The sequence below is a fragment of the Echinops telfairi genome, unplaced genomic scaffold, assembly GCF_000313985.2.
Source record: "Echinops telfairi isolate 266 unplaced genomic scaffold, ASM31398v2 ScPeMD7_7412;HRSCAF=8450, whole genome shotgun sequence".
Lineage (NCBI taxonomy): Eukaryota > Metazoa > Chordata > Mammalia > Afrosoricida > Tenrecidae > Echinops > Echinops telfairi.
Window position 1 is genome coordinate 14,156,972 of NW_022111312.1, and position 10,145 is coordinate 14,167,116.

Here is a 10,145-nt window from a genome sequence, read left to right on the forward strand (position 1 = left end):
AAGCCCGACCTCAGTCCTGTGGTGTCATGAGATGTCTCCCCTGGAAGGCCTGAGGTCGTCGGGCAGAAACCACCCCACGAGACGAAACAGGCACGGTGCGCCCAGGGTATTTTCAGCAGCCCGCAAAGACATCTCCCTAACACAATCATAAAGCATCATTTAAAAAAAATTTAAATCATTTTATTGGGAGCTCTTATAGCCATCATAACATTCATTCACATCAAGCAGTGTTGTCTAATTGCGACCACAACCAGCAAAACATCATTTTTACTAGTGGCTTTAAACGAACAAAGGGGCCATGAAGGCAAAGGTTCCTCGGCTCATGGACATTGTGATGATCTTGAGCTACATTTGCCACACTGAGTTAGAACAGTGATGAGTGGGGGGACTTGGATGCTGGAATCTCAGGCCCCGTTCTCCTAGGCAAGACCCCTAAACTGCCCTCCCTCTGCTTTCTCACCAGGATCAGGGATATAATGATGTTGCTACCTCCCGGGGGGAGAGGAAAGGAGAGAAAACATATAAAAGTGGGCAGCCCCACACCTGACCTGTACCAGACACTCCCTGGGCATCATTAGTGGTCACAATGAACCTGATGCAGGTCATCCCTTTTGGCTTCTGACATTCCACTTCTAAAGTGGGGTCTGCAGCCTCAAGGGCTGGACTGAGCTAGGAGGGTAAGGTAATGTGATACGGCCAAGTGCCATCAGAAGGCACTATGGGGACCCAGGGTGCTCCTATCCTTCCTCAAAGCACCCGCCCACAAATCGGTGAGAGCCATCCTAGTCCTGGGAAACGCACAGTGGAGACTGACGCAGTTGGTGTGAAAACGCAGGGATGAGGTTCAGATGAGATTCTCTGCTCTTTTCATTTTCTGTCTCTTTAAAAAAATATTTTGGAAACATGCATATGACACGAGTTTTCCCAGGTTAACCGTTTAGTACATTGATATGATTGGATGCATCCCTCACTGCTATCCAGTTCTGAAATGTTCTCATCCTTTGAAAAGTAAGTCCCGTGCCCATCAGCAGCCCTTCCCCGCCCCCTACTCCGTGAAGCTTGTGGCAACCACTAATCTCACCTCCTGAGATTAGCTTCGCCCATGCTGAATGTCTCCTGTGAATGGAACGGTCCAGCATTGGTCTTGTCACGTCTGACTTCTTTCACTCCGCACGATGCTCATCCATGTTAGACCATGAGAACGGTTGGCACTTCCTTCTTCTTGATGGCCAAACTGTGTTCTGGGGCCACCTCTTGTCCCTCCTTTCATTCATTCAAGAGTTCATGGGTGGGGGGGGTTGTCTTCATTTTCCAGACATTTCATGAGAGCATCATCGCCATGAGTGACAAGCTGACCTTCTGCACTTTGAAGCTCTATAAGAACATCGTTCAGGAACTGCCGCCCACCCCTTCCAAGTTCCATTACATCTTTAACCTTCGAGACCTCTCTCGGGTTTACAACGGTCTCGTCCTCACTAACCCGGGGCGGTGAGTCTGTTCTGTTTAACTGAACATTGTCCCACAGGCGAATTAGATGGATCAGTGCCTCGATCGATTACCCAGTGCCTTTGTGTTTATGCTGTATGAAAAAGAGAGAGAGAGAGAACTATTTGTGAAACACTTCACTGAAGGCCTGCTGTTGGAAAGGCCTTGAGTTGAAAACAGTTGGGATCAAGAGGAGGAGCTGTGTGGACAGATGGGCAGGTGTGCTACACCCCTCAGTGGGACAACCTTGCCCCTCTCTCTGAGTCTTTCCATTAGAATGTTACCCGTGTGAAAGTTTTTACCCATGCAACGTAATTGTTGCCAGTTTCTAGCTGGTGGCCCTTGAGCGTCCTCAGGAATAGGCTAAGCGGTCGACAAGAAGGACTGTGGCGTAGATAGAGAAGTTTTCCCCTGAACACTGGACTCAATTTGTTAGCATTCGTGCACACGCTACATAGATTCTCAAGCCTCCTTCATTCATGCGACTCATATTCTGAGTCAACAAGACGCTGAAAATGCAGTGAATGGAGGCCTGTTTAGGAGCCACGCTCCCTCTCAGGATCCCTGGAAGGTTTGCAAGGGCCGGGAGGAGAGAGTGGTTCCCGCTATGCATCATGGCATGAGAGCCTCTCCCGACACCAGGGAAGGTTCCCAGATAAAGGCACATGGGGTCCAGGTGAACAGCCGTCTGGTTGAGTTGGCCTCAGCCTTCTGACCCTGCGGCCAGAAGAACCAGGTGGTGTGTGGCTCCCGTCGCCTACTTCTCTGATTGGAGTTCCAATGGAAGGTGCCGGGTGGAGCAGAAGGAACACGTGGAACAAAACGTACACACACGGATGGGCTTAGCTGGTCTGAAGGGAGGCTGATGGAATCTCTACGACTGCGGCAGCCTTCGGCTTGGCACTGAACTCGCCCCCATAGATCAGCTCTCAGCCAGAGGATAACTCTGTGAAGTGACCAGCGACCGTGACACCGGAACGGTCAACCACATGAGACCAAAGTGGCAGCGTGAACCCCAAGCCACCCTCAGATGGTTCGGAAGGGGCAGGAAAGGATGACTGGAAATGGGGATCACAGGGAGGAAGTGGGAAGACAGCCGTGATACTGTGGTGCTTGCAGTCAGTTTCACAAAGCAAAAGGGGTATGAATTGTTGAATGGAAAACTGATCTGCTCTGTCACCCACATCACAATACGCTGTCTCCCCACCAATCCCAGAATGAAAAAGGACCACTACCACTCATTGATGATGGTTTTCAGTCCTATATTCTACAAAGTAGGGGCGGGGCAAGTGTTCAACGGGAAGTGTCATGATCCAAAGGAGTCCTGGTGGTGTCGTGTGTGTGTGTGTGTGTGTGTGTGTGTGTGCGCGCGTGCACGCACGCGCCCATTGGGCTGCAATCAAACCACCAGCAGTTCCTGGGGAGAAAGACGGGGCTCTCTACTCCTGTCAACGGGGGTTCCCTGTGAGTCAGCACTGACTTGATGGCAGTGAGTTGGTTTATGTTATTTTTGGGACCCAGGAAGTTGGGGGGACAGTGCATTAAGCATTGAGCTGCTAACCGAAAGTCCAGTGGTTCGAATTCATCAGCCGCAGGTGAAGCAGTCTATATCCAACAGATTGACAGCCTTGGAGACCCAAAGAGGCAGTTCTACTCTGTCCTGCAGGGGCCCTATGCATCAGCAGTGGGTTTGGTTCTGGGTGGCTGTGACCCAAGGTGTGTTCGTTGGATGATTTTCGGAAGCAGGGAGATAGAGTCTTCCCCTGGATGGAGCAAATCTGGGCAACACTTCTGGCTCTGTGTCTAAAACTCTCAAAGTCTCGTGAGCAGGAGACTCGGAAGAAAGGCCTTTGGGTGTGTTGGACATGGAGTCCTGGTGGTGCTGTCAGGTGAGCATTCGACTGCTAACGGCAAGGTCAGCAGTTCAAACCCACCCGCCACTCTGCGGGAGAAAGATGAGGCTCCTGTAAAAATATGCAGCCCCTGTAATGCTTTACACAGAGGTCCCAGTGCGTCAGAATCAACTGGAGGACAGCAGGTTTGGTTTCGTTCGGTTTGGGGATGTCCGTCTGATGATGGTGCATTTTGCCTGGCCTCTGCCCACGTGACGGCACAGCTGACTTTGGCCCTTTTACTGCGTAGGTTCCAGACGGTTCCCCAGATGGTAAGGGTCTGGAGAAATGAGTGTCTGAGGGTCTTCCACGACCGGTTAATCAACGAAACCGACAAGCAGCTGGTCAGTACATCCAACTGCAGCCGCTGCCAGCGGGGCTCGGACTTCCCCATCCTTCTCCATATGAGCAGGCAGTATGGCCCATGCCCCCAGTGCGTTTCCCCCAAGTCATTCACTGCAGACACCCAGATGCAGGGAGCGTCACTGGGTAAAGGAGGTTTGGGGGATCAGGTCCCTTATAGCAATCGGGGAGAAAGCGGGTGCCCTCTCTCTGACAACTTGCAGCGCCTGCACTGTTGTACAAGTCTGGGTCTTTAAGGGGTCTTACATTTCAAGGTTCAAGAGCACATAGGACACTTGGTTGAAGAGAATTTCAGCGAGGACCTGGAGATGGTGATGAGGGACCCCATCCTGTTTGGGGACTTCCGGATGGCCCTGCATGAAGAGGAAGCGAGAGTCTACGAGGACATCCAGGACTATGAGGCGGCCAAGGCTCTGTTCCAGGTGTCCGTGTTGTCCCCCACTCCTTGGGCATGCTTCCCCCTTGGGTGGGTATGGGTCCAGCAGGGGATCCTGCTGCTGTCTCAGGCTCCACGCTTGGGTCTGACGCTGTGACGTCCCCATCGAGTGGTGCGCCACATGACCCGGGGGACTCGCTAGACACACAGACCCCCTGCAGCCCCACACATGGACGTTTGCTCACCAGGCCCATGGAGAATCCCCAAATCCTGGTGGGCAGCCAGCTTTGGGAGCCCCCAATCCTCCCTTAGGAGTCCTGGCCGGGCAGTGCATGATGTATTGGGCTGCCACCCACAGGGTCAGCAGTTCGAAACCACCCGCTGAAAGATGTGGCTTCCTTCTCCTGTCAAGAGTGACAGTTTGGGAAGCCCCGGGGTGGTTCTACTCTGCCCTGTGAGGTCGCCATGAGTCAGAATCGACTCGATGGCAGTTTGTTCATTTGTTTTTGATTCCTTGTTACCATCTTGCCTCGAACACCACACTTGGGGATCCTTTTCGGCTCCCCGCTGGCAGACCGGAGGACAGCAGATGGGTCGGCTGGTCAAGGGGTCGGATAAGTCTCGTCTGTCCAGACAACGCCATCATCCTGGCTGCTGTGGGCTTTTATAGACATCTCTTCTCTGTCTCTCCCGGGCAGAAGGAGAGTCTGTCTCCGAACATGCAGTCTCGCTTTGTAACTTTTGTGATCTTTCCTGTTTTCAGGAAATTCTTGAAGAGTACAATGAGAGCAACACCAAGATGAACTTGGTCCTCTTTGATGACGCCCTGGAGCACTTGACCCGCGTGCACCGGATTATACGGATGGACCGAGGCCATGCTCTGTTGGTTGGGGTCGGGGGCTCGGGGAAGCAGTCCCTTGCCAGATTGGCTGCTTTCACAGCCGGCTATGAGGTGAGGTCATCTCCCCTCGCAGACACGTAGACATGGCACAAATCAGCAACCGTCTCTGCCATTGTTCGTGTGGATCCCTGGGGGCATAGTGCTTACACTTTGGGCAGCTAACCGCAGTTCAAGCCCACCAGCTGCTCTGAGGGAGAGAGATGAGGCTCTCTACTCTCAGAATGAGTTATCATCTCAGAAACCCACAGGGACGCTTCTGTCCTGTGGCTATGAGTCCGAGCGCACTTGATGGCAGTGAGTTTGGAGTTTTGGTGTTGCCTCTGGCTCTCCAAATAATAAATGTTGCCTGGCCGGCAGCATCAGCTTGGCTGTGCGAATGTCAGCCTGTTGGTGGGGCCACTGCGTCGGCTGAGTGAGCGCCTTCTAAGGGGCCTCTTGCAGGGCTCCATCAGGCAGCGCTCTGTTGTGACCCAGCGTTCTCACTGGATGCTCTTTGGGAAGGAGGTCCTCAGACCTTTCCTCCAGGTCTGTCACTGTCTGGAAGCTTCCCTGAGACCTGTCCACCATGAGTGACCCCACGGGGGTTGGAAATGCCAGTCCCCTCGCTCCCAGGGTCATGGCAATACGCAGGCCACACCAGGAGGGGGTTGGAACAGTCGACACCAAACCAACCCCCCGTGTCACTTCCGAGTCCTAGAGCCGCTGCGGGACAGAGTGGAAATGCCCCGTGGGGTTTCTGAGACCCCCAAACCTACAGCAACAGGCCGTCTCAACTTCCTCCCATGGAGCAAAGGGGGGTTTGAACCGCCAACCTTGCACAACCTTGGGACAAGCTATAGTGAGTCCTAATGTGAAGCTCTCCTAGAGAAGGTTGTGTTCTGTGGTTGTTTGGGCTTGTTATTAACCCTCTCACTGAATATCACGAATAGCCAGCGGTGCATGAGTCTTGCAGTGGAGACAAGTCCAGCCAAGATCACACAGCAAATCCAAGTAGATCCTGCGAGCCGCTGGATGGGCTCACGTGGAGGAGGGCGTGGGCTGGGCCGACCTGAGGTGACCCCGAGTGGTATCGGCAGACACGGCCCAGGACCATCCTTGAAATGACATAGATGGCTCCCGGGACCCCCTGGAGCGGAGGAATGCACCGTGCATTTAGACCTGTTTTGTTCTGTTAAGATCATTTTATTGGGGGCTCTTACAGCTCTTATTGATGTCTATCCATACATCAATTCCATCAACCATATGTGCACATAGGTCGCCATCATCGCTTTCTAAACATTTACTTTCTAGTTGAGCCTTGGTGTCAGCTCCCTCCCCAGCCCCTGGACCTGGCTGAGATGAGGAGGTGTCAGGAGTCCCTCCCTTCTCCCGGGGCTCTCACTCATTCTCTGGCACTTGACTCCTCACTGCTGTTGTTACCACCACACTGGCTCTGGCTGGTCCACAACAGAACAAAACAGCGCCCAGTCCCGTGCCATCTTCGTGTATCTGTGGGTGGCCCCCCGGTGGGGACTAACTGCCACATCCGTCTGTCTCATGGAGGGTTCCTCTCAGCACCAAGCACGAGGGCCAGGTCAAGCCACCAGTCTTTCCCAGTGGCGTGACCTCTCTCCCTCCCCATGTCTAAGGAACATCCTCTTTGATATTCTTCTAAGGCCGATTTGCTGCTTCCTTTAGCGTCCACGGTTGTAGTCAGCGGTCCTCATCAGCATCGGATGTCCAAATGTGTCCGTTCTTCTCGGGTCTCCCCTGCTCATGATCCAGCTCTGTCGGATATGAGCTGAGTGAAAAGACCAGTTTGGGCCATGTGCCCTTCCTCACCAAGAGGGCAGCATGGATGTCTAGAACGTCAAAGGGGTTGCAGCAGATGTGCATGGCATGGGCAAGATCTTGTGGCGCGGTCAGGTCTTCATCCAGTCCTGGCGCCTTCCTCCGGTTCATCTGGCCACTCAGTCCCAGTGCTTGCCATCCGGAGCCTCCCTTCCCTCTGAGGTCCCCCGGTCTCCTCATTGCCAAGACACGTGGGGTGCCACAGCAGGCACTGGGGAGGAGTCCGGCCCCGGGTAGCTGCCCCTCAGTGGACCTGTCACAGGGCCGTGCACCCGCCTTTGTGTTGCCAGGTGTTCGAGATCCTTCTGAGCCGAGGCTACTCTGAGAACACCTTCCGGGAAGATCTGAAGAACCTGTACATGAAGCTCGGGATTGAGAACAAGACGATGATCTTCCTGTTCACAGATGCCCACGTGGCAGAGGAGGGCTTCCTGGAGCTCATCAACAACATGCTGACGTCAGGTACCCGGGTGGCAAGTCGAGACACTGACATCAAGGAGGGAGCCAGGGACCCCAGGCTTCTGCCGACCTTCAGGCAGGGCCCCATGGTCTTCTTCTCTTGGGAGCCATAGGGATTTACCTGCCATGCATCAGCCTGGGATCTCAGGGTTTCTGCCATGTCCTGCTATGGAAGCTGAGGAGGAGGGAGGAGGGAGAAGCCCAGCCCTGCTGTGATGAGGATTCCTCCCCTGCTCTTCCCTCCACGTCACATTCCCGCTGTCTCCATAAGCAGTCAGTGCTGCCGTATCAGAAGCACCACAAGAGGGTGGCTTTCACAAACAGAAATGTGTTCTCTCACTGTTTAGGAGGCTAGAGAACGGTATTCAAACGCATGGCCTTAGTAGAGGCTTCCCTCTCTGTCTGCTCTAGGGGAAGGTCCTTGTCTCCTCCCAGCATCTCAGGGTTTGGCTCCCTGGGGATCTGTGTGCCTTGGCATCCCTCTTCCTTTGGATCCAGGGGGGTCTCAGCGCAGGGGCCCTGGGTCCAAAGGGCTCACTCTGATCCGGGCTCTTCTTTCTGGGTGGTAAGAGGGCACACATTCTTTGCTCGCGTCTCTCTCCTTTACTCCTGTAACCGAAAAGGTCATGCAGGCCACGCTTCAGGGATACTCCCCTTAGATCAGATCAGGGCTGTGACCTGAGGAAGGTGCTGCCTCCCACCTTACGCCCCTCACATCAGATCAGGCTGGTCCACCTCAGATCACATCAAGGTGGGTGATGACATCTCACCTCGCTGCCAGATGACACTGTTACATAACTGCCCGCTACATCCTCGCAAAACTGCCCAGTTACAACTGCCCCGCTCACTGAGACTCCTGGCCAAACAAGGTGACACCCACGCTGGGGACACAATTCAGCCCATGACCGGAGAGGAGGCCCAGCACTGCTGTAGCCGCCACGCATCTCCCGTGCAGGGATCGTGCCAGCGCTTTTCCCGGAAGAGGAGAAGGATTCCATCCTGAGTCAGCTCAACCAAGAGGCCGTGAAGCACGGCACGGGGCCGGCCAAGGAGTCCGTGTGGCAGTACTTCGTGAACAAGAGCGCCAACAACCTGCACATCGTCCTTGGCATGTCGCCAGTCGGGGACACCCTGAGGAACCGGTGCCGAAACTTCCCAGGTACCCTGGGGCTGAGCCTGCAGCTCCGCCAGCAGAAGGAAGCTCGCAGGGTCCCTGCGCACCTGGAGTCCTATCACACTGGGTGGGGCGTCTCGTGGGTGTAGGCCCAGGGTGCCGCGCAACATCCCCCAGTGGACAGTTGCCCACAGCTAATGGCTAGCAGAGTGTGAGAAGCTCTCCCGGCCACAACTGAGACACAGATGGGTCCGGCTCCTTCCCAATCAGCTGGGGACAGAGCCAGGATCTGCGTGCAGCGTGCTCAGCTTTCCCTCTGTCTGTCTGTCTGTCTCTTCCCTAGGCCTGGTCAATAATACTGGCATCGACTGGTTCATGCCCTGGCCTCCGCAAGCCCTGCACGCTGTCGCCAAGTCATTCCTGGGTGAGTGGGAGCCGCTGGGACCGCGCTGCCGCCCCTTCTCTGACTCTGCCTAAGCCCCTGGGCAGGGAATGGTTCTTGTTTTCAATTTTTTAAATATGATTTTGGTTTATGTGGTGTGTTCCAAAGGGCCTTCAAGGGTCTTCAGAGAACGATTCAGGATAGCAATGGCTAGCTGCTGCTGCCACCCTGTCCTCCGGAGGGAGATGGGCCCGCCTGCTCCTGCAGCCTTGGTAGCTCTACTCCATCCTGCAGGGCTGCTGTGAGTCGGAATAGACTCTGTGGGCAAATTTGGTTTCGAAGATTTTTCAGAAGGACCCCCAGGCCTTTCTTCCGAGGCCCCCCGTGTGGACTGTTACCGCTAATCTCTCAGCCCCCGGCCCAGTGTGCTTACCGTTTGCACATACTTCCCAGGGGGTCTAAGGATAGTGTCCACTTCCGTGCCTGTTTCAGAGCCATTCGTTCCACCCGTCACACCGCAGAGCGGTCAGCACTCCGTTCCCAGCACGTCTTACCCCTGAGCTCAGCCAGACTGGCCAACAGCCGGGAAAGACAAGGGGCTTTCTGGCTGGCCCGAGACCACCAAGAGCAGTTGCAAGGCCACATGGAAACCCCTGCTCTGCTTCAAGGGGCATCCCTCTCACTCCTTCCCCTCCAGGAGACAACCAGATGATCCCAGGGGAGCACAGCGAGGAGCTGGTCAGGCACGTGGTCCTGGTGCACGAGTCCGTGGGGGAATTCAGCAAACAGTTTCTGCAGAAACTCAGGCGCAGCAACTACGTTACTCCCAAGAACTACTTGGATTTCATTAACACGTACTCAAGACTGCTGGACGAGAAAACGCAGTATAACATAGGTAAATCGTGGACACGGAACAGGGTGCCCTGGTGGAGCAGTGGGGTGATCGCCGGGCTGCTAGCTTCAGAGGTCAGTGGTTCTAACCCACCGGAAGGAAAAAGATGAGGGCGTCTGTTCTGGTCAAGACTGGCGGCCTCGGAAACTCTAGGGAGGAGCTCCACTCTGTCCTGCAGGGTCCACATGCATTGGAATCGGCTGTGCACCAGCGGGAATGGATTACTTTTTTAGTCTGGGGGTCAACTGGCTCCCTGGCGTCATGGCAACGTGTGATCTCTTCATCAAGTGGCCGTGCTGCCGAGAGAACGGCCAGGCAACATGCAGTTTGCATATTGAAGAGTCCTTCCTTGTGAGCCCTGACGGGCGCTTGGTTTGTCACTGTCAATCTTTGGACAGGCCCTCCGTAACTCTAGATGTTCTTCACATTCGAGATTTTTCTTCTTCTTCTT

General features: G+C 54.6%; 1 protein-coding gene across 1 annotated transcript in view; it reads left to right on the top strand.

Moving 5' to 3' along the window:
- The window catches only part of DNAH10 (dynein axonemal heavy chain 10), a 150,035-nt gene that overhangs the window by 101,317 nt on the left and 38,573 nt on the right, over positions 1 to 10,145 (top strand). The window contains exons 44-51 of the mRNA XM_045296728.1: positions 1,316 to 1,488; positions 3,628 to 3,721; positions 3,995 to 4,162; positions 4,880 to 5,068; positions 7,138 to 7,309; positions 8,262 to 8,465; positions 8,764 to 8,844; positions 9,500 to 9,697. Coding sequence (XP_045152663.1) covers positions 1,316 to 1,488; positions 3,628 to 3,721; positions 3,995 to 4,162; positions 4,880 to 5,068; positions 7,138 to 7,309; positions 8,262 to 8,465; positions 8,764 to 8,844; positions 9,500 to 9,697 — 1,279 coding nt within the window. The remainder of the gene's footprint in view (positions 1 to 1,315; positions 1,489 to 3,627; positions 3,722 to 3,994; positions 4,163 to 4,879; positions 5,069 to 7,137; positions 7,310 to 8,261; positions 8,466 to 8,763; positions 8,845 to 9,499; positions 9,698 to 10,145) is intronic.